Genomic DNA, 25816 nt, shown 5'->3' with positions numbered 1-25816 from the left:
ATAATAAAAGTATGTTCAAAAATTAAATAATTTATTGCACAAAAAGGCACACGATATAAAATCTCTAAGTATTTATTTAGAATAACTCGATAAAAATTGCACATTGTTGAGTATTATCACAAAATTATGGTAAGTATATTCAATTGTTATGCACAAACTCCTTGTCACTCTATTTATTTTATTACACGAATCAATAAAAAAAAATCTTATAATAATTATAAAAGAAATATTACACTCAATCACGGTTTAAAATAATGTATTCCTTATGACACGATAAATCTTGCTTTTTTGGTGAGAAACAAATAAATACCCAAAATATATATATATATTTTGGAAACACACCTCAGTCGGATATTATTTATAGTATTTTTTTTATTTTGATGTTGAAACTAGAAAACTAGAAGCGCGTTTATATACATACTTAAATGGGGAATGAATATTGTATTATATGAAAACAAAACAATATAAATGTTTTATTTATTTGACACGCAACTCAAAGTCACACTATTCATAACCAATAAAGTAAGTATTAAACAATAGTTATAGTACTAGTGCGATATAACAGACAATACTACGTGTTTACTATGAATTAAACATGGCGGTTTATGGCAAGTTTAATTCCCTAACTAAAATAATATACCTAACAAGCATCACCTACAAATACTCATCTCGCATCTATGCGTTGAAATTCACAACCATAAAATATGTATTTAGTAATTAGTGAATAACATCAACTTCATAAATACTTACCGTCTAAGAACAGTATATTAGAAACTATCACAGGGACTTATCTTAATTTATAAAATAACAAGCAAAAGTAGAGTAAAGTGTGTTTCCATTGAAATAATTGGCAATTTCTGTGAAAATCTTTACAAAATCAATAATAATTAGACGACATAATTATCTATTATGTCTTCACTATCACACTTTATATCCAGCTCTGCCATGAACACAGTGAGCACTCAGATGCAAGTAGTGTTCTGCTGATTTAACCAACTCCAGCAATTTTTAATATAACTTATGGGGCCCCTAACTATAGTCCAAGACCTGACCATCATCAGCACCATTAGCCCCTTGCAGCCTAGATTGAGACGGACTTGCTTATGGTAAATAGACACTTATTACCATTGCGACACAAAATTTGCCAATTTTTCTGCTGTGGAGACGCAGCTTTACACATTTAATAGTAAAAGTTTAGTTTTTTAAAGTTGATAATTTATGATTTAATCGTCCTGTAATCTTTGAACATTGCCACTATTTCCAGACGATTCTACGATAACGTCAGCTTGGTTCACCTGACTTTTGGCAATGCTGACGGCATCTTCAGCAGAGCTATTTTCTGTTGTTTCATTCGAAGTCGATTCATCGTCATTATCAATCTTTTCTGATGCTACTTTTTTGTTTTTATTCTTTTTAAACTGTTCTTCCATTTCCTTGAATTTTAATGTAAGATACCTGAAATAGCATTGTTAATATTTTTAATAATAATATACATGATGTGAATGAGTAGTGTAACTAAGTTATTTATAAAATTATACGTTTCTGTCCAAGGTTTTTATCAGATATTTGAAGTTAAATATTTAAGACAAAAACAAAACATCCTTATTTAGAATTCTTTGCTTAGTCTCAGAGAGCTAAGATAAGTAAGACAGCCCGTGGATCTTAACTAAAGATTTAAGTTCAAACCTGGACAAGAACTCGGAATTTTCCCGCTATTTGGATTTATAATTCATATCGTGAAATAAAACAGATAAGGAAAATTGTGACGAAGTATAAAAATCTGGTAAGTACATGTGGATTGTATATGCACCAACCCCAATGAGTGTAATCACCACCAGAGTGCTGAAATAACCTCCAAACCTCACCTTAAATGGAGGTGGCCACAGCCATCTATAATTTACTTTTACTCTTATTTCTTTGTTTGTCTATTTGCACTCTGTAACGTTTATTTGATTTAACCTACCTATACCTTTTAGGACTGTTTCCTCTCGCATTCTGCTGCTCAATAACAACAATCTCAACGGGAATTGACCTCATCATATATTAAAATCATGTAACGCTGAGAATATAGCTTGTTCTTGCCATATTTTAAATATTATTATAAAATTAAATAATTACTACAGCCTCCAACTTACTTGTCAACTAACGGACCACTGTAGTCCTCGGGAAACTTAGGAGAATGAGGCAAAATGTACTTGTACAGGCTTTCATTGAGAACATACAGCTGTGTAGTTGAAGCACATTTGACATTAAACCACCAGTCACATGTTAAAGCTGCTTGTGAGAATATTGTGCCGTTTGGACATAGAAATGAAGCTTGACCGCCGTTTAAATCACAATAGTGCCATACCTGAAAATATATTTTAAAATATTTTAACAATTAATAAAAAATATGTATTAAGTTTAAATCAAAAAATGTATTTATACACTCACTTGACATCTCGTTTCAGGATCGGCAAAGAAACCTTTGTATCGCTGCGTTTTGCAATCAAATTTAGTTGACGGAATGAGTGTTAAAATTGGATAATCTATACCAGGTCGACCTGGAGTGCCACCTTCTTCGTCAGATGTCACAGGTAATGGGAATCGTTGACTACTTGACCCACCGGTTGGGTAATCTGTTAATATAGATAATGTCAAATTTAGGTATTCGATTTATGAATTTATATTAAGTACATTTTATTTTATATTACCATCTAAATGTTGTGAAGGAGGGTGAATAGGAGCAAGATAAGGTTCTTCGTACAAATCTTGTGGCTCTGATGTCGTTGATGGAATAGTAGTAGGCGTTATTTTTATTGAATTTTCAGAATTCTTAAAAGGTTTCGGTGTACTGACTACTACTGTTTCCATTTCGTTCTGTTTATTAGTAGCTTTTAAAGTATTCAGTACTTGTAACAATGTTCTTATAGAAGCACTGACGTTTTCTCTTGTAATTGGTTTTGGGATTGATTTATTTATTTGTAATGAATTTAAAAGTTCCGCTAGAGTTACGGAGTTTTGTGTTTGTTTATATTGAGGTTGTTCAATTACATATTCTGGTTGCGTTGTACTATCTTCAGGAGCAATTGATATTGCCTCAACGCCATTAAATTCTTGATGTTTCTCATTTTTAAAACTATGAAACGGTGATGCTTCTTGTTTTGTTGATTTATATACAGGGGCCTCGGTTGTCGACACTGAATTTACTATCGGTCTAAACCCACTTTCTATGACTGGTTCAACCAATTTAGTCACCGGCGGTCTTCTTTCATAATATATTTCTGATATAGTTGCTGGTGGTTTTCTTGTTTGTACTTGTTGACTATTGTAAAAAGGTTGCGGATGAAATGATGGTCTTGGTTTAATATAAATAGATTCTTTATGGTTTAATATAGGAGAACTGTATTGTTGTTTCGATGTGAAAACATTAGGTGTTTTAACAGGTGGAGTTTGTTCATAGGGAATTAACTTATATGTTGGAGATCCCCCCTCCTCAGATGAGAAATATTGTACATTTGGAAGGTAATCATCATTCTGATATGAGTTTATGTATGGATTTCTTGTAGGAGCTTTAAAAGGAGCACTCGGAGCTTTAATTTGTTTTGGAATAAATCGGTCATATGTAATGTCTCTGTTATCATAAACGTTATGTTCTAACAAAGAAGGATTCTGAACGTGACTTATCTTAGGTGGGTTTTGATAATGAAAAGGTCCTAAAGAGTCTTTATAAAATAATTTAGTTGGATTCGATGAAGCTATATTAAATTGCGTTAGGCGATTCCCATGATATCTTGGAATGTTATTGTTATGCCTTTGTGACGTGTAAATTATTTTTGGTTGACGTTCATTCGGTGTGATGGTTCCAGCTTCAACGATTTTCGCTTGCTCAACTTCAACATTATTTTTATTGTACGTTTCTGTAGTAGGGGATACTAAATCGTTAGCGTAATAAAACGTCATATAAGGTATCAGTCTCCTATATCTTTCATTAATCGCCAACTTTGAAGAATTCGCTTTTAAAAGATTGTTCGGATTAATATAACTTTTTTGTGGAGCTTCACTCCTAGCAATAGTTTCCGTGTTTCTTTTGTGTGTATCGACCATCATTCCACCAATCATTTTCGTTTCTGGACTATTTCCATTTGGTGAGATTGTTATTGTTGTTACGATTGTTGGTATCACTGAAAAAAAAGTAATTATGTTAAAAACATTCATTTCAAAATTGTAACTAATTGCGAAGCACATTATAATTAAACATATTATAAAGTTGAGTTTTAATATCGAATTTTCATACTATTCTAATTTATACTTTTGGGAATGAAATGAAGATGATGAAAAAGTGTTGTATATATTTGTTAAATTAACGCACATTATGGCGTTGTCAGTCCAATCTAATGGCACAGAAGTAAGTACGCTGATAAAATACTGTACTTGTATCGCTGTATTTGCGTTAGAATTTGCTTATTATGCAACGGTTGTTTATGACTCAATTGCTTTGTCGACAGAATAACTAGTAGGTAAGCTGGCGGTACCCAAATATTACTGGTAATATCTTATCGTGCTTGGCCACGAAACCCAAAAAACATTTAATAAATCTAAAATACAATTAGTGTTCGATTCATTTTAAAATTAGAATGGTAGTAGTGTTTTTTTCTAAGCAATAAAAACCTTGAAGAAGTATGATATCCGTATCCTGGATATAATATAACCAAGAGACAGAGTTGCACTTATAATAGGTAATCAAACGAAGACATTTATAGTGTCCGTGTAGAAAGAGATACGGAAATATTAATAACGTTTTCCGTTCCTGCAGTTTCTATCATTTTCACATTACAATTTTTATTATCAAATACAAATTAAAAAAACTCATCCAACGCTAGGCTTTCACTGGTGAGTCTAACGGGACGACATTTTCCACAGTAATTCTTTAAGTAAACAACAAGAGAGTATTTTTTAAATAATGTCTCCTAATGTGTTTTCATGGGAGGCGCAGTCTTGTAAATTAAATCGTTCTAACGTTATAAATATGAAAATCGATATATAAATCTTATGTTTTTTATTTCTAATAGGGTAACATTTGAGTTATTTTTTTTTTGTCTAAAATTCGTAATTTTTTTAGTTGTAATATTTTTAAGGTTAGCAGTATAAAAAATCGGTATCTGTCTGAATTAGGCTTTGCCTTGTATGCCAGTCAGTCATTTATTTATTTTACTAAGAATATTCCATTGTGACATCCATCCAGCTTGTATTGTATAGTACTTACAGATAATCTTTTATTAAATTTATACCTTAAATACCCCTTATAATTATTTATTTTAAAAACAAGAAAACATGCCTGTTAAAATACTATTGTTACCAAAGTAATATGATTTGCTCAATATACATAATATTCTATATAAATATCGAATAACTGACGTACCTGAATTACGACAGTAAAGTTAGTAATTTGATTACAATATGTAATAAAAAAATAGTTCATTTTGTTTTTATTACCTATACATAAGCTATTTGTAGAATAAAGGTAAAATGAATTAAATTTTCATATTTATATAATGGAACCGTTTTTCAAGTGATAGTCTAATATTTTCAACAACAATACCGAATATCTAAATATGTCCATTTTCTGTATATGTTTAGTAAGTAAGAGGCAACATTTGCAAATAAATCACGTATTGCAAAAACTATTGCTACAATAAAACCTTCGATAAGTACCTTTATTGCTCTATATACTATATTTATCTTTACTGACATTTCCATTTGTTATTTAGCTTCATAGGAACAAATGATCTTTTGACCTCTTATCACGACTTTAGGCTAGTCATAGATATAAACGTGAAAAGTGTATATGTACGTATAAGTATAACCTAAAATAGGCCCGGAAAGACAGTTATAGATGTATTTTGTATAAACTTTACTATTTAAAATTAAATGAAACCAAATAAAGTGAATACCATTGATGTGTATTATATTTATAACTTATATTAAATTTACTTCAAAGCGGATATGGTCGAAAATTATTTTTAATAGGAATGGTTTAATAGAAAAAAATATTGGTTATACATATATTAGAAAACGATTCCTATATGGAGTGAGAGTTATGACATCATTGTGAGCCTTAATGCGTAGGAGGATGTACGAAGATAAAAAAATCAATAAAAATTGTAACATAATATATATAGACGTATATGTAATATTCTCGAGATGTTAGAGTCGAGATGGCCCAGTGGTTAGAACGCGTGCATCTTAACCGATGATTGCGGGTTCAAACCCAGGCAAGCACCGCTGATTCATTTGCTTAATTTGTCTTTATAATTCATCTCGTGCTCAGCGGTGAAGGAAAACATCGTCAGGAAACCTGCATGTGACAAATTTCATAGAAATTCTGTCACATGTGTATTCCACCAACCCGCATTGGAACAGCGTGGTGAAATATGTTCCAAACCTTCTCCTCAAAGGGAGAGGAGGCCATTATCCCAGCAGTGGGAATTTACAGGCTGTTGTTGTAATATTTATGAAATATATTACATTGAATTTATGTATCAAAATATATGACGGTAATTCGGTGAATGGCGGAATTAAAAGCATTTGTTCTTTAATCGTGGTAGCCAAGGTCCAACGAATGTTATTTTATAATAAAAATGTCAGTCGAACAATCCATATTAATCATAATAGTATCAGATCTTATTTCCTTTTTAAAATTCAATTTAACATTTAGTTGCTTATAATATTGGCGGAACTTAAATTACATATCATATCATGTTTTAATATTGTGTAATTTTATATTAATATCTACTTATAATATTTACATACATAACTGTTATAAGTATTTACGTTGTCCGATTATTTAACTACTTATGAAATAAATAAGAGTTTATATTAAGGATTAATACTTGATTGTATTTGTGATTTGTTTTAGAATATCATTGGCAACAAAACAATTTTATATCCTATTGGTTGTCTTCAATCAGTCACGAACTATAGCAAATTGTCGAGAACGTTTATTTTGTTATTATGACTAAAGAATAATCACACGAATAGATCGAAACGGATTTGAATGGACGGCGGGTATTAAAAAGCGTAATTTAATTAGTTTGTCAATAATATCTAATGCAATATCTGAAGGAAATTAAAATTTAATATGAATTAATTGATTACGACATCCTATTTTTAATTAATCTTATCATTTTATGCCAACTGATACACGCATCTGATATGTATATATTGATGAAAAATAGCTAGAGTTATTTTTTTATTGATAAGCAATATGTGATTATGATATCATTTTCATTCATAAAAATATATCTTGACTTGTGTTTTTCCGTGTTCGATGAAAGATAAAATATACATTTAAATAGTCTGTGTTAAGACATACATTTATTTTACTGTGTTCATTATTCTAATATTTTGTTAGAGGTATTGATGTCGTCCTGACCGATTCTTGCGATAAGGTCAAAGACCACGCAACCAATAAATATTACAGTTCACCAGTTTGTGCTCAAACATAGGTGCACTCGTTATTCCTCCACTCTCACCATGGTACGACATATCCGCCAAACCTGAACTCTTCAAGCACAGGACCAAAAGATTAACGCTCTTTCCGAGGCGCCAGAGTAAACACTTCAAACTTCCAGGCTGTTACTGAGACATTCTTTTGAAAAAACCTAAAAAATTTTTTTATCGACCCGATCTAGGATTTAGCACAGGGCTCGTGATCTGCCTTACATCTAGCCATTAAATAAATGAGGCAGTCCAAGGTTTTGCCTGTATCATTATCGTTATAAAGTCATGGTCTTGTTTATCAACTTACAATGCTAGTATAGGTCCAATTCTGAAAATTAAGGCATGGACAAATTTACCTACCGGTTTTTAGCAATTGTATCCTTATATAACCTAACGCTCATAATTAAAACCTATTCTTTCTTATCAAAATATAAAATCAATTAATATACTAAGATTAGACGGCTAAATAAGATTAATTAATATACTTACGTATATAATAGGTTGGGGAAAAAGTTTCTTCGTATTTTATATGAAAATTCAAAAAGTTTTTTTTATAGTTTATTTACATTTGACTAAAGTATGTAGGTGCCATTTTGTTCCATAACTTTTTGCCATCTTGTTGGTAGTGACATGATCCCATTGCTGTAAACATTTTGGGGCTTCTGATCGAAAAACTGCGACAAGTGGTTTTGGCAGTCCTCTCGTGATGTTAACCTGACACTGCCTAAGGAATTCTGCAGAGACCGAAACAGATGAAAATCTGAAGGTGCAAGGTCAGGACTATACGGCGGATGCATTAATACCTCCCAGCCAAACTCTCGTAATTTTTGTTGAGTGGCTAAAGATGTGTGAGGTCTAGCGTTGTCATGGTGAAAAACCACACCCCTTCTGTTGATCAATTCTGGCCGCTTTCTCTCAATTTCTTGCTTCAATCTCATCAATTGTTCGCAATACAGTTCTGAATCGATGGTCCTGCCGGGCGGTAACAGCTCATAATGAATGATGCCATTCCAATCCCACCATATACACAGCATTACCTTGTTGCGAGTTAATCCGGGTTTTGCCAAAGTCTGTGAAGCTTGACCAGCCTTTGACCACGATCTTTTTCGCACGTTCTTGTCGTATATGATCCACTTTTCATCACCAGTTATCAGCTTCTTCAAAAATGGTTCGGTTTCATTACGTCGTAATAAAGAATCACAAATGAGTACACGGTTCATTACGTTTCTTTCAGTGAGTTCATGAGGCACCCATATATCGAGCTTTTTTGTGTACCCAGCTTTATTCAAATGAGTCAAAACCATTTTGTGGTCAATTGCCAGTTCTTCAGCTACATCGTAACTACTAATATGCCGATCTTGCTCCACTTTTTCAAAAATGGCATCAATTTTGTCCGTAACAGGGCGACCAGAGCGAGATGCATCTTTGATATCAAAATTTCCGGCTTGAAAACGCTTAAACCAAACTTGCGCTACTCTCACAGATACTGCATTAGGTCCATAAACATCACAAATTTTTTTCGCGGCTTGAGTTGCATTTTTACCTTTATTATAGTAAAATTTTAAAATGTATCGAATTTCTTCTGTAGATTCACTCATTTTAACAACAACAAAAACAAATGAAAATCACACAAATTCCTAATTTGAATTTGGAAGTGCCTTCTTTAAAATTAAAACTTTTTAATGATACCAAAACCAGCCAGATACAAATGGTATAGCCAAAGAGATTTTATTACAAGTTCATACATACTATATGCGAAAAGACTTTTTCCCCAACCTAATACATTCCGACTTTCTTTTGAGACTTATAAATATAAATGAAGAACGCTAAAACTGTGGTGTTTCGCAATAAGCCTGCAATTTTTGAATGTGAAATGGATAGTTAATTAGAAGCTTAAGTATCTAGTAACCTAGAAATAAACTATGATTGTGAAACCTACTTAAAACTTATTTTACTCTGGTGCGGTTTCATATACCTATTTATATATATTACGAATGTCAATATGGAATGCTCAATCAAATTAATACTGAAACTAGTAGTTTCATATTATACCTAGTTATATTTACTGGTAAGATCCGTCTGACTACGTTGTAACTAGGAGCACGATACGTCGAGTACAACAGGAGATAACTCGGTACATCGGCCCTAGTTGTCGGTCACGGCTGGCGAGCTCACGCACTGCCTAGTAGATACCTATTACGCGCCCGTCTTGTTTAACGGTGCATTCATATAAGATATAATTTTCAACATACTTTCTGCAATACCGAAATATGTATTCTTTATATAGACTGTGTAATAATATAATTATTTTAAACGTTCTCGTCACAATCTATATTTAGCAGAAGTATAATTAATTATTTTTTTCTAAATGTCGGGTATAATGGATTAAAAAACAAATATTAAACATCAACCTTAATAGATAATATAATTTGTTTGAAAGCTATATGAATATAATAAGTTTAATTATATGTGGCCCCAAGGCCGTGTAACGTGTAGGGGAATTTACATCATCAACGCATCACAAATCACGAACTAAGATGTTGTGTCCCTTGTGCCTATAATTACACTCGTTAACTCACCCTTCAAACCGAAACACACAAAAACAAAGTATTTTCCAGTAACAATTTAAAACTATGTACCATGCTGTATCACATCCGAGGTGCGCAATATTGCTGTTTATTAGAATATGTGATGAGTGGGTGGGTGATACCCACTCCCATTAGTGTACAGAAATTTGGACACGTATATTATGTACAATAAAGGATTCAGCAGTACACCATTTATGAAAATTTTAAGTGCATTATATATAGCAAATATGTGACTTCTACAAAATTATTTATTTATATACTATGAACAATGCAATTAAAAATCGTAATAAACACATCTCACGTTTTTTTTTAATGTTGATACTTCTATAGTGTTTATAATGAAAATGTCTTGCAATATATGACGATATGAACGATACTCTTTCTGAAAAAGGACATTGATTTAGTGTTGATAAGTTATATTCTGTTAAAGTGTAAAAAAAATAAATGCACAAAATTCACTGCTCCAAAAGTAAGATATGGAAAAAATATAAAAATTTAAATTATGAAGAATCCGAAGTTTTAGAAATAACTGAATTCCTTAGTATCACTGTAGACTCTAACTTCCATTGGGGCCTTCAATAAATACTTTGGGGAGAACAAAGCACTACAACCTTCGTACCACAAAAAAAACATTTGACCGATATAGATACAGTGTAATGTTTTATAGCCTTCTACATTTATAGTACCTTTTTCTGCTAAACAGACCTTTTATAAAAGTAAAAAGATAATAAATTAAAAAAATGAGGATGGCGGTTGCTTTATGGAGTAACTTATTGACAATACGAGTTTATAGAAAATACGAGTTACATCATTTGTTATATTTTATGTATAGAAATATGTGTACAGAAAATTACGAAATATAAAATATCTTATTAAATTAATTACTAATTAATATTACATAATTACTGAAAATATAAGTTCACTAATAACAAAAGGTTTTGAAATATTGTGTTATACAATATTTTAAAAGCACATGGATACTGGTTGCAATTTCCTTACCTTTGTTTCAGTGCAACTTCAATTTATATTATATAATCACAGTATCAAAGATTAAAATATTTTGGCTTAATTTTTGGTGTCTTCAAAACAATTGTCACGTAAAATAAGAGCATAGAAAGCATGTTATTAAGGTGAAAGCGAATCACGACTATGGCAGGAAACAGACGCCAAAAGTTATTACATAAACAAAATCGTGTTTACTGATTAGGTGAGATTGTGTGTAGTGAGCAACGCGTAGCCGATCACGAACCTTTGGTGATATAAGTATGTTAACGGTGGGTCAATAACAAAATTGATACAGTCGCTTATACATCAACTTAAAATTAAAATGAATAACAAAAAGTTATGGAAAAAAGAAATGTCTTAATAGTCGTACTGTAATATTATCCGATTGCAAATATAAAGATTCGCTAACATTTTATGATATATTTAATCGAACATCATGACCAATGGCGATGTTAATAAATTGCCTAAAAATTACCTATACATACAAATAATAGGGAATGTTTCTAGAAACAATATATTATTATATTTTGGTTTGTTCCCATAAAATGGAGCATATTATTTTATTCATTGAAGTGTGCCATCAAAATATTGTGTCTCTTTTGAAAGCGAATAATATAATAAATTGGATTTCGCCTTGGAATTATCTATGGCCGAGCTTATAACATCTATCTTGCGAGATTAGTATTCGTGTGGCTTGCGAAATCATCTACCTCATAGCCTTTCTCTCTAATTTACATTTGTTTATAGTGAAATGGTTTTCGTTCAATTCCAGATTCCCGACATCTACCTCTATTGCATACAAAATCTTATTGTACGAGAGCACAACTTAACTCAATGCATTGCAATCGTGCAGACTATTATTGAAATTAACGTTTGCTTCTACGTCATTTGTGTATACTTAGTTAACATACATTTCCTTATATCTGAGCTATACAATTTGAATTGACGTAAATAACCCGTATATATTTATTTTAGTACATTTTATTATAAAATATTGTCCATATATAAATAACATCTATTTCATAATTATGTAGGTCAGTATAAAAAATATATTTCTTAACAAGAAATTTCTTTAAACATTCTTAGCGCAGCATCATATCCGACAAACTGGGCCAAGGGAAATAATTTCGTAATAAAAACCGAGTATGTAACAATTTTCAGTTAAAGATGAATGAGAAGATGGATAAGTTTTTTTATATATTTAAAAATCTGAAAAAAATTGTCTAATAATATATATACGTCCTAAATATTATTTTTTAGTAGTAACAGACTGTTAGTATCCCATTGTTGGCTTACTTAAGGTAAGCTTTGAGGTTATTCCATCATTTTACAAATTTGGGTTGATGAATACACATGTGCGAGACAATTAGAGACATGCAGGTTTCTTCACGATGTCTTCCTTCACCGCAGTGCATGAGATAAATTGTAAACGCAAATTATGCACACGAAGACTCCGTGTCCGTGTTTCAGCACGCAATATTGGGATCTGTTCAAGGGTTCTAACCACCGGACTGTCTAATATCTACTCTAATATAAGATACATCTCTTAATAATCACGAAGAACGTATTGACACATCGCAACATTTAACTGTGTGCTAAGAGGCACTACTTAATTGATAGGTTCAGAGAAGTACAATTAGACATACCATCATTCTTTCTTCATAGTTCCTACACAGGAACACATATTGCCTTGATGTCGAAACGCAATTCTCTTAAATGCCGTTTACAAACTCAAATACACGACTAAACAGACAAACGGCAATCGGCCATCAAACAGCGAAATATTGTTTGCATATCTTACATGTATTTATTTGTTTTACAATGGAAATATAATTACGTTGCAAAGCACTAGACCGTAATATTTTGTTAGGTATTTGTTGCAAGAAATATGTCTAGTTTCACACACGTACGAAAATACGTTGTCTTTATTTCGTTTCATCATTCTGACTAGAACTCAAAATATTACTATTTACTTTCAAATTACTTACTGTTTAACTACTTGGATTCTGATTAATATGCCTTATTTATTTATTTTTAGATTCTTCTCAAGTAGGAATAATCATCCCTTATCTATAAATGTATAGGCATCCCCTTTTCTATTACTCGCAACGAAACTTTAGTCAGACTTTACTGATTATTTTTTTTTTTTTGTATTTTTGTAAAACACCGTAAAAGGCTCTAGCGTAAAGAAAAAGGCACAAAATTTTGATTTTTTTTTTAGAAGCCCTTAAGTTTTCTTAAGCAGTGTACACAAGTTTTCTAAGTTGAGCTATAACCTATACTTTTCTCAGTGACTTAAATAAAAAATACTGTACCTACCTGACGCTTTTCGGTTCGGTAAGTTAAAAATAAAAACGTCTACCGACCTTATAACTCTTCTCTGATATTTTTTATTTGTAACATTATTCTTTGTCGGTTGTTTACCAGAAAATTTGTAATAATATTTTTTATACTTGGTAAATACAGTTATCAGCCGTTACAATATTTTTGTAAGACCATATAAAAAACTCATTCACGATCAATTAGCAATATAATACAACTTAATAAAGAATGGTCGTTATTAAAAACATTTTAACGAGCAATGCTAATAAAACTAATTAATACATTAATTAGAAACAAAAATAACGCGATTTCAAAATATTTTATTTCCATATCGTAAAATTAACTATTTGGAGACATGTGAACACAAATTTAATATATTTTAATTGATTTTAGGTTCTCTAAATTCTACTTTATATTGATTAATGCAAAGAATTTGTTAAAACGAATGCAAACATTTGCCCTTTACATAGAAGCCAAATAATTCGAAAGGTACTCCAGTTACCGCTTACAAGGAGTGTAAGGACGTACGTAACAGGAGAGTGGAGCGGCCAGCTGTCGTCGCGCCCGTTGTTGCAACCGGCATCTGGGTCGATGACTGTCACCGCAGCGCTCTGCTTTATCTGATCCACATTATATCAAATAATTGTGCGGCTACTGTAACACCTACATTTAATTGATGGTACGTATTATGATTTTTAAGTACATTACAAAATAAAATAGGTAATTACTTCACGAAACAAAGAAAGGATAATCCTTTTCTTCTTTCAGTTAATCTATCATTCATCATTTTCTCAAAACCTACGTAAAATTTCTCATTTAATTTTCCTACGGGGACATTCTAGTTTTCTTCATTAAGAACAGGTCTATTGGAAAATAGACTATAGCAATTTAAGCGATTTTTTAATGAAATTATATAAGTACATATAAGGCATAAATTATTATGGGTAATGAGTAAAACTTTCATCCGACGAAGCGGAAACAACAAATATGTTATTCTAGATTTCACCAAACTTAATATATCCAATTACACATAGCTTCCGTTTAATTCACACTTGGAAGCTTTGATTTGATTGCTAAACTTTCTTATATTATTCAATCTTTACCTAAAAAGCTGTATCGAATATGAATGTGATGTTGAAAGTATAAGGATGTGTTAACACAAGATAGTCCCAGATAATATAACACATATTATTTGGAGAGGATAAAACTTCTGAGTCTGTATTGAATTAATATCGTATTTCTGAAATTGCAATGGTAATATTAACATTGAAATAAAAAACGCGAATTGATCAAAACTCGATCCGAATAAAATAAATCATCTGGGTCATCATCAAGGGTCTGACAGAACTTTCTAAATAGTTATCATAGTAATTATTTATGATATTATCAACATATATTTGATTACTTTTACAGTAATTAATGCGTCTTTAATAAAGATACATATGCTAAAGACCATCATTGTGATAGTAAAATACGTGGGTGAGATTTAATATTTATAAAAAAAAGACACGAGATTTTCTGCCCAAATATTGGTTTATACAAATCTTTCCAAACATATTTGAAGCTTATTTAAACATATTTGAACATATAATAATAAATATAAATTGTATTACTGTTGACATTGTAGTTGCATTGCATACCGACGTCATCGTGGGAATTAATCTAAGATGTTATTTACAATAGATTATTTCATGACAATTAACACATACTGTGATACTTAATGGTAGTCATAAATGAGTCATTGTTAAATTAAATTGAATATCATGCAGAATAACACTCATTTTGTTACAAGCTTAATTTTCAATATGCCTTTATGTAATTAAGTAAACAATGATATGTTGTGATCAACGTCAAAGTCTGGAAAGTTATCGGTAATTATAACATGACAAGATACTAATAAGTCTGGTCTAAGGTACAAATAACACATAAAATAAAGATCCTAATGATCGGATAGTTAATAACGCCATGGTTCAAACTGTCATCACTAACAGCCTATTTAATTGCGGCATAAAAAAACTACGACTGGCCTTACGTATCAGGCAAAAACTTCTATGCAAGAATAATTAGTGAGTACTAGTGCAACCTGTTATAATGTAACGTAGGAAGAGAGAGAGAGTGTATTAATGTTATGATAGAACATATTTTATAAAACATATTTTTTCTTACTACACATACAGTGTATTGGGTAGATAATAAATCTGCTAATTGTGAGGTCCATAGTTTATCCTTATGCTCGCTTTTGGGTAAAATTTCGCAATACCAAACATGAGCTACCATGAGTTTCGAAGTTGAGTGAATCTTGTCTCGAAGACTATATATAGAGAGAAAACTATATAAAGTCTTCGAGAATATACGGGACACTTTTTTACTTGCACACTTTTTTTAGAAGAAGGTTGGTACATGAACCACTTAGTGGTAAGTGGGAGATTGTGGCGCCGTAAGACATACTAACCATTCCTTACAAAGCCAGTACGAAATATGTTATATTACATTATCTATGCTAATTAATTATACCAAAATAAATCAGATTCATTAATTAAACTTTACTAAACGAACTACATTAGGAAACTATATAATTAAATTCATATTGTACCTTACCAACCTTAAAAATGATTAATACACTAATATCTCTTACTAATTGTTAGCATACCGTGAGAAATGCTAATTTTCTCATCAAGAACGATGTACCGATAAGATGTATGTCAGTTATTAATAGTGGTTCAAGGTGATCCATGTTTACATCGTTGCTTCTTTACTCGCATAAAATTTTTTTTAAAATAATAAATAATCCTTACATTTTTCAATGGTTTTAATAATAAGTAAATTTAAAAATTTAAACATGTCAATTTAAATTACCTACTGCAGTAGCAAATAATGGAAACTCATATTCTTGATTTTTTTTTTTATTTCTAAGATTAAATTCATTAATTTTAAAATTACCGACCATCAAAAGTCAAAATCAAAATAAACTTTACTCAAGTAGGCTACTACTTTTGAATCGTCATTTAACAATTAAGTGAAGCTACCGTCGTTTTGTAATTAGATTTCGAAAAGAACCAGATTGAGAAAATAAAGAGTTAGAAACTGAGTGATATCAATATTCTCGTGGATATACGTTTAGTTTTCTAACTTTCCTAACTGTTCCACATATCCTGTGGAACTGAGTCTTCCTGCAACATATGGTTATGTGTTTAGTCAGTGTCTATAATCTAGTTATTTTAAACGCACTTTTCCCGGATCTATTCTCCTTTTGCTTTTCTAAAGAGTGTTTGTCCGAAAGATATTACTGTAAGCACTACTACTACTACACTGTTCTACCGGTTTTGCGGATTTTTTCTTGGTTCCACTAATATTTCTTTAGCAAAGGTTACTTGCTACTGTGTAAATGTTTTAATAAATTGACAATTATTTATCACTCTACTTTTTTGTCATGGGTGAGATATAAATATTAAAGACTAACACCAAAATTTATCAAACAGCTTACAGAGTTAATTATGGCCGTTTTAATACCAAACTTCCATCGAAAGAGCGAATCAAAATCTCATACATATGTATGCAGTAAAGTAGCCGAGGTCACATTCATTTTCATTTTGCAGGCTGCATATGAATGAGAACGTACAAACATGGCTTGTCAGAAAAGGTATACCTATAAATACACTCATATTTAATTAATTAGCTGCAGCTAATTGATCGATATATTAAAAAATAAATTCATAATATTTCTAAAGCCTAAACTTTTTTTAATCACATTATTTTGATCTAATTAATTAATATTATTTATTACAAAAAAAAAATCAGCTATACTCATGTAATTCACTTGACATACATGTTAGCTTAGATCGAATAAATTATAGAACTAGTACTAACACACAAATAGATAAGTTGTACCCTTTACTGCTCCATAAACAAAATCGTGCGGCAGATAATGTTTTATTTATTATTTCAAAATATATCAATGACTAACGAATCAGGTTTAGAACACGGGATGTTGTGAAATATGCCAAAGCAAGTATCTAAACCAAATATGTAACAGCAACCTGGATTTGTACTAATTAGTATTCTGTTTCCTTTGAATCTGATATGATTAATAATAAGTCTATCTATCAGTATGCCTGCTGATTCATTTTATCATAGCAGAAACATTATACAGATATGGTTTATACTATACTAACTTTAAGATATTTCGGCGTTTTTATAATTTCATACTCAATGAGAAAATATGAAAAAGAGTCGAGATGGCCCAGTGCTTAGAACGCGTCCATCTTAACCGATGATTACGGGTTCAAGCCCAGGCAAGCACCGCTGATTCGTGTGCTAAATTTGTCTTTATAATTCATCTCGTGCTCAGCAATGAAGGAAAACATCGTGAGGAAACCTGCATGGGGCAAATTTCATAGAAATTCTGCCACATGTGTATTCCACCAAACCGCAATAGAACAGCGTGGTGGAATATGTTCCAAACCTTCTTCTCAAAGGGGGAGGAGGCCTAAAGGCCTTAAACGCACTCCCAGCAGTGGGAATTTACAGGCTGTTGTTGTTGAGAAAATATGAAAATTTACATGCATATAGCATATTTTGCAATAAAATGTTCCTTAGGATTAAAGGAATGGAAAAAGTTAAGTAAGGAAAGGTTAAACGATGAGTCGATTTAAGTCTAAAAACATTTTTTTATGGTATAGGTTGGCGGACCATCACCTATAGACCAAGTTCACAAAAGTTATGAAGTTTAAGTAAGTTAAGTGCCTACTCAACCATTAGTGCTGATTCTACTTCGTCGATATAAGCACTAATTTTAGTTATAGTTAGGTCGAAAATATTGATGTATCATTCATATACTTAAAATTCTTGATAAAAATTATAAAACTTATTAACTATTATGTACGTAAGGACTAGTAAAGGGTGTTGTAAGGCGCAGCTGAAGCAATTGACTATTTGTTAAGTGTATTCCAAACACGCCTTGGTACTATGTTGTAATTAATTAAGAAATACTATTTACATACCTTAGCTGAATACGTGTTAGTAAAAAAAACCTGAGGAAAACCCAGAAATTGTTAAAAGTGGTTTTCTTTTTATTTTATCTCTGTATGGTAATTAAATACAACCTTTTTTAAACGTTGGAACATATCATAAAAACAATTTCTTTGTCTCGTATTTAACAATAGAGAATCAAAATAACAATCCCAACTATTGAGATGCTTGCATAACCCAAAACTGTTAAAGCGAGACACGGAAGTTATTATGAATACGCAAAATTATAGGCATTTAAATTGTATCGCGAAAGGAGATTGAATACATGCGCCGGCGCCGCTGGAGCGCGATAAAAAGTCTATAACGTTTAACTTTCTTCTACACTCCAAATCGAAACAAGAAGACATTATGCATTTTTAAGCACATAACACATATTTAATTTTATATAGTATTTAATGGCATATTATTTTGAATAAGAACAACAATAACAACAGCCTGTAAATTCCCACTGCTGGACTAAAGGCCTCCTCTCCCTTTAAGGAGAAGGTTTGGAACATATTCCACCACGCTGTTCCAATGCGGGTTGGTGGAATACACATGTGGCAGAATTTCTATGAAATTTGTCACATGCAGGTTTCCTCACGATGTTTTTCTTCACTGCTGAGCACGAAATGAATTATAAAGACAAATTAAGCACATGAATCAGAGGTGCTTGCCTGGGTTTGAACCCGCAATCATCGGTTAAGATGCACGCGTTCTAACGACTGGGCCATCTCTGCTCATTTTGAATAACGTCATTCGTCAATTCATTGTTTACTTTAAATGTTTATAGACTAATGTAAGACTGCATTAGAATGTAATACAAAATATTAAATACATATTATATGAATTATTTATTATCTATAAACTACAGACGAGTAGTATCTGTCAATGTATTGTCTCTTTAATCTGGCAACATTAAAATTGACAGATAGTCGTCATGGCGGGAAATTTATTGTGGAGATACATAATTGCATTGGGCTTCGTGTAAAACATACACATAAACTGTAATTATTATAAAATACTATAAGAAAAGCAAGAAACAACGTTTTCTTCCTTAGTTAAGCAAGTTCTTTCACTAGTAATAACATGTAGTTAAAACACGTCGTTGCATTGTACTGATAAATTAATAATAATTAATTTTTGGTATTACAATTTTCATTTATTTAATTTCTAATATATTTATTATATTTTTATATTAAATAAAATAGTTTTCCTATCTATTATCCATACATGTGATAAAATTGGAATGTCTGTTTGTAATATTAAAATAACCCTTTTTTACTCAATGCATATGTAAGTATACACGTTACATATACCAAAATAATATTTTTTACAATTTCTGTCTGTCTGTCAATCTTTTTGTTCTAGCAGATAACTGATATAATAAAAAGGTAACTTAGGCTACAATAATATTTTTTTTTTGGTAAATTCAAACGCGTACAAGGCACGCCTAGTATTTCCTATAGTTATAATATCTATAGAATAAGAAAATATAAAATTTACAACTGATTAACAATATACGTATTCCTTAAGCTTTCGTATTTACATTGGTATTTCTTGTTTAAAAAAATGTTGTCTTTTAAATAACTTATCTTAAAAAATAATCCACAAATTCTAGGAGAATCAAGTTTTATACTTTCATTTTAATAGTTTCCTTTACAATCGATTTTAAAGCTTATTTAAATTCCATTATCCATATCGATGGCTTGCTTGTACGAACAGAAGAACTTCCCGGTTCAATATTCTTAAGTCATTAATTTTCAATTTCACTGACTATAAGCGGTAATCATCGATGGGTCATCAGGGTCATAAAAAAGTAACTGACGTCGGTAGACGGACAGTGAAAGCGCACTACACAACTAATACGATAACACTCTCATTTAACCTTTACAATTTACATAGTCAACTAACTCTAAAAGTATGTATGAGCAAAACGCGAATTCGCAGTGGACATAGTGTTAAGAATTTCTCGTACTGGACTAATCTTTGAATATTTATGATGGGACTGGTTATTCAGCTGTGGGACATGTATGAGCATATTTTTCATTTTATGTGTTCTATAATATATACTAATATTATAAATATGAAAGTAACTCTGTGTGTGTGTGTGTGTGTGTCGCTCTTTCACGTACAAACCGCTGAACCGAATTCGATGAATTTTGGTATGAAGGAAATTCCAAATGAACTTTTTTTTAGTCTAACACGTGATGACCAAATCCCTAAAACGCAATTGAAGCCGCGGGCAGTTACTAGTGGATCATATCTATGAAAACGATTCATGGATATGAATTCTGAGTCATTAAAATTATTAGGTCGCGCATAATCAGAATAATTTTAAACACTAACTAATATATGGTATTGTTTAGATTGTCTTTATAGCGATTTTGTAATAAGCGATTGCTATTATTCATACTTCATAAATGTGTTTTATAGTAATTTGATAGCAGTTAACAAAGGAGAATCGAAAACTTTTAAAAAACGGTATTATTTACATATTCGTTTCCTTTATCTTATAATTATTTTCATATTATACATTTTTTAATAACAAAATAATATATTTAAATGTCACAACAACTGACAAGTACCTACTATAAAAATAACATGGAATTATACGTTATTTTTAGTAAATTATTAATAATGTAATGTTATTAATTTAAAGAGCAATGATTATGAGATTATAAAACAAGAGAACATCGATATGTCGATGAAGAAACGTCTGTATGATGAAATATTATCTTCAAATCCAGATTTGAGTTGCAAAATGTAAAAGTAATATGATATGTGTGTATAAACCTCGACGGTAAAATAGATTCACGTTTCTTCTCAATGTTGCAAGTTCAATCCTACCAACATATTCGTTAGGTGTATAATTTGTCTTTTTTTTTAATTTCCGCTCTATAAAGAAGCGACTATGGTATTTAAATAAACAGCCATCAATTGAAATAACCATGAAATAGCAAATATATTTGTATTAATAAAGACTTATTAACAAATATTACTTGATAAATTATATCGAATATATTTTTAAAATATGTAATTTAATCCCTACGTTATATATCAATAGACATTACCTACGTTAATATTTTTTGTGAGCGATGGAGCGCGAATTACGTCTTAGTATCTATATTAAAATGGGTTTCATAAGCCATAATCACTGTTAATAAATTACAAACTCAACAAATTAGATAACGCAATAATTAACCGGCCTAATCGTAACCTCTTCGGTAACTCGTGTTACATGAGAAATATTTTTAAATATTTTCTCCGAAGAAGACCGGTCAAGTGCGTTATCGACGAGCTCTAACAAAGAGATATATAACTAGATATCTGTATAATTAATATTTGTCTGTGAAATGGTTTATTAATAGATATTTGTTCGAAGCTTTTATTTAACTTGCTGTGTTTTGTTTGTTAGTTTGTTGAAGTCTAATCTTGCAAACAGATTAGAACTATTAGTTCTCTAACCTTATGGAATTCAATTTTTTTGCTTTATTTGATACTGGTATGGACGTATCCATACTACGGACGAAAGATGTACGAATAGTAAACTGCTTAGGCACAAAATTTTATATTTACTTCAAATAAGTGAGTTTTAAAAAAATTTTTATGTTGTAAGTTTAATTTATTATTTACTTTCTTAATTATAAGCTCTTGCGATTTTAACGATACACGTGTGATCGACTTCAACGCGCTCGAAGCAGCACAGTTGTTACACTTATTGTTAAAACGCTAAATCTGTTACATTTCTCATAGTAAAAATACACGATAAATAAACAGGCTATATAGCTGGGTTAGAAATACCAAGGTAATGTAACATGTTTATGTACTTGATTGCATTTAGACAGGAATTTATAAAATGTATAAAGCAATATATGGTTAACGTATTTATTTCGTTAATCTTATTACATAAAATAAATTATTTATATATAAATCATATGTCCATTTTTGTGTAATATACTTTATGAAATCATATATAAAAATTAAAACCTTTGTTGCAGTTATGAAAATAGAACACAATTGATTCAAGGTAACGGTTAGTTTTCTTTATTGCAATGTAATGAGACAGAAAATAGATTAGTTTCAATTTCATATATCTTAAGTGATGTTATAGTTTTCTTTGTTTTGTTTAAATTAATTTCGACTGCAGACATTGGCATTGAGAATGTTTTAATTCGATATGCCTTTTTACTCCACTTTAAGGTCACGTAGTGGAAAGTCATAACGAAAAAATATTTCATTATATTTTAAAATGATTTGCTATAATGTTCTGTGACAAGCATATTTTACTCTAAATAATTTTATATTTTAATCCTTTTATAATGATTATTTGTTATTAATTTTTAAGTCTAAATTTAATTTCCTTTAACAAATAAATTAAATATAAAAAGATAAAAATCGTACTTACTGCATAATATTAATATCCACAGTTCCATAGTAAAAAATTGTATCCAACATTCAATGTTCTATTGATTTTCAAAAACTGTTAACCTATTAAAGGTGTTTTTTATTTACGTAAATAAAGTATCAAGAAATCGTAACACGAAAGGCGACGAACTCGCATGCGGGTGGCGCGCTTCGCGTAAGAAATGACTTTAAATGATTCAACACTTTAACGCGGTACACTCTGGCTCTTGAACATTAAGTTTTTTCTCGCTTTGACAGCTTTGACTCAAGCGAAATAAAACTGTATGCTTATAAAATTTAAAATAAACTTTTTTTGCGTGAATATAAGAACAGTGATTATAAATAAAAAGGCTCGTTACTATAGTGTGAATGATACTTCGGTTGCTTTGCAAATACAATCAAAAGGTCCTGAGTTTGAATACTGGTTAAGTCATTCTCAGTTACGATACTGAAAGTGTTCCGGTCCATGGAAAATATATAAAGCTTTATTATATTTTCCTTGGTCTTTATATATTAACAGTAGTTTTTATATACTTGCTGAATAACTAGTCATGATGTTCATGTCATTCCATCAACTCTTTACATCCCGATTATTATTTACATAAGTGAAAGTCTAAATAGTCTGGAAGTAATTTTAACTGTCACACTAATGTTAAAAAGAAGTTGATTTACAAACAAAAATTACGATTATATAAAAGTTAAATTCAAAAATCCCTTGTATGACAGTGAACTTTCACATTATGAGTAGTTTGACAACTACATCGATTAGCACTGACTTACTTAAATGAGGTTCACTATTTTTATTCTTCTTTTTTTTCATAATTATAATCTTTTCTATTATAATCTGCCTGTGTTGACTGCCTCGTTTATCTTTTGGCTAGATATAAGGCTGCGTATGCCGAGTTACTGGGATAGAACCCCAGGTCGGGTCGAAAAAAAAAATTTTTTTTTATCAATGATTTCTCGGTAAAAGATTGGATTTATGAGACCCTGCTTTTTTACAAGCACAGTACACTGTAATATGTCCAAAGTAGTTTTTAGGTTTTCTTTGAAATTGAAATTCATGGCCAAAATGCTCAGGACGACATCAGCTTCATAAAAGTACTTCTATAGATACATATCTCTGAAGCCTTATGAGAAATACAAAATATTGTAAAATTATGATTTTTAACATAAAAACATTTACAATGTTCATAGGCCAAAAATAATTCATTATGATTGTCGTTGTCAAAAATATGTAACCTTTTTCTATATTAAAACAATAGAGAAGTGCAAGGATTTACGTATTATGAACGTACGTACATACGACCATGTGTACAATAACAGCATTAATTCATACCAGCGCGCCTCTTTCCCACACTTAAATTAACTTTAGAGGACAATACTAGACGCTACTTGGTTATGAATTGTCATTGTTATACCAAACCAAAAAATAAGAGAATAAAGTAGAGATATCGTTAATTTAATGACATTTTTTTAGAAAACTATGTAACGTAAATATATTTATACTAAATAAATATAGTTTTAATATAGAAATTGAGATATATAAAAATATTTTGTCGTTATCGAATTAGTTTAGTGAAATATTATGGTCATGTGTGATTTTTTGTTTCTGTTTTTTTTTAATAATTTTTACAAAATATAATGATTAAGATTTTTCCAGATATATATTTATTTAAATACTACGAAACTTTTCTTCTTCTAATCCTAATAATTAATTTGATAAAATTTATTCAAGTAGATACTTCTCAATATAGATTAGCAATGAAAGTGCTTCCACAATCTTATTTGCACTGTAGATGCCATGTCAGTATCACCGTATAAACTTTTGTTAAATTCAATAATTTGATATTTAAGTTCCGTTTTAATTGGTAAAATGACAAATAATATATGACAAATAACTAAATGGATGTGACAAACGACACAAAATAACCAATCAAAGTGGAACTTTATTTTGATGATGGACAAAGAAGGTACAAATGCAGGTACGTTTAGGGAATTAACACCTATTGACCTAAATATATTCCGTATCCAAACAATGATGTAATGTATTGTTTCTTGTACACTAACATTTGTGACATAATACCTTACGTCATGGATGACCACACGTTCAACATCACCATAGTGGACAATCTTCCTCTTTGAATAAAAAGTAGTTGCATGTTTGATGCTGTTTTTAACGTATCCAAATAATCTTTATACGTTTTTACGTAAAAACTGCGCATTTATTAACAGAAATCATTTATCTTGTCACAAACGTTGTAATAGATGCGAGTTACGAAATAAGCAAACAACGTTTTCTAAAAACGCTTAATACCAATAGCTGCCGAGAATATTTTACGTTATTCAAGTATAATATCATAAAGTATATATATGTATATAGATTGTAGAAGGATGTGTTTTGGGGTGCATTCCTTATGCTGGACGTATTTGTATTACTATAAAAAGCTAAATTGAATTGGACATTTTTTACAAATTCCTTTTATTTAAATATTACGGATTTATTATATTATAGACCGAAAAATCAACCAACAACGTCTACACTATATGGAGAATAACCAAAATGAATCACATGTCGTAGAAACAGAAAATACGTATAATTATATTCTTTCACCTATAACAATTTTAAAAATACATTGAATAGATAAATAATCTGTATTTTTTTTATTTTAGCTGAAGTTTAATTTTTACTAGTATTTATACTGTATATGCTACCGTAAAATTAATACCATGACGTTATAATCTAACTCCCAAAATGGTAATCTGTTGAAAGATTTACAACCTTACCGTAACATGTAACATATAGCAATGCCGTAAATAGCCTTTCTATAACTGCGCCCTATTTAAGCAGAGACCTATTTAACGCCACTGACATATAGTAACAGTTGTTTTAGGCTCACGAGAAGCCTTAAAGAATATACTCAACCGCCGAAAGATTGAATGAACTATGAAATACTAGCTTTTGCCCGCGACTTCGTTCGCGTGGACTTCAGGTTCGTCCCGTC

At 30.7% G+C, this 25816-nt stretch overlaps 1 protein-coding gene across 1 annotated transcript; it reads right to left on the bottom strand.

Moving 5' to 3' along the window:
* Window positions 1–14: 14 nt before the first annotated feature.
* Window positions 15–23014, bottom strand: LOC124535090. Its single transcript, XM_047111145.1, has 5 exons — window positions 22813–23014; window positions 2694–4163; window positions 2434–2618; window positions 2136–2350; window positions 15–1455 (listed from the first exon to the last, which is right to left on the bottom strand). The coding sequence occupies exons 1-5, from the start codon at window positions 22838–22840 to the stop codon at window positions 1224–1226; spliced, it is 2130 nt and encodes a 709-aa protein (XP_046967101.1). The 5' UTR covers window positions 22841–23014; the 3' UTR covers window positions 15–1223.
* Between the last annotated feature and the right edge of the window lie 2802 nt (window positions 23015–25816).

This window comes from Vanessa cardui, chromosome 14 (genome assembly GCF_905220365.1).
Source record: "Vanessa cardui chromosome 14, ilVanCard2.1, whole genome shotgun sequence".
In the NCBI taxonomy this organism is placed as follows: domain Eukaryota; kingdom Metazoa; phylum Arthropoda; class Insecta; order Lepidoptera; family Nymphalidae; genus Vanessa; species Vanessa cardui.
The sequence above is the reverse complement of the archived record's forward strand: the minus strand, read 5'-3'. Positions and strand labels throughout refer to the sequence as shown.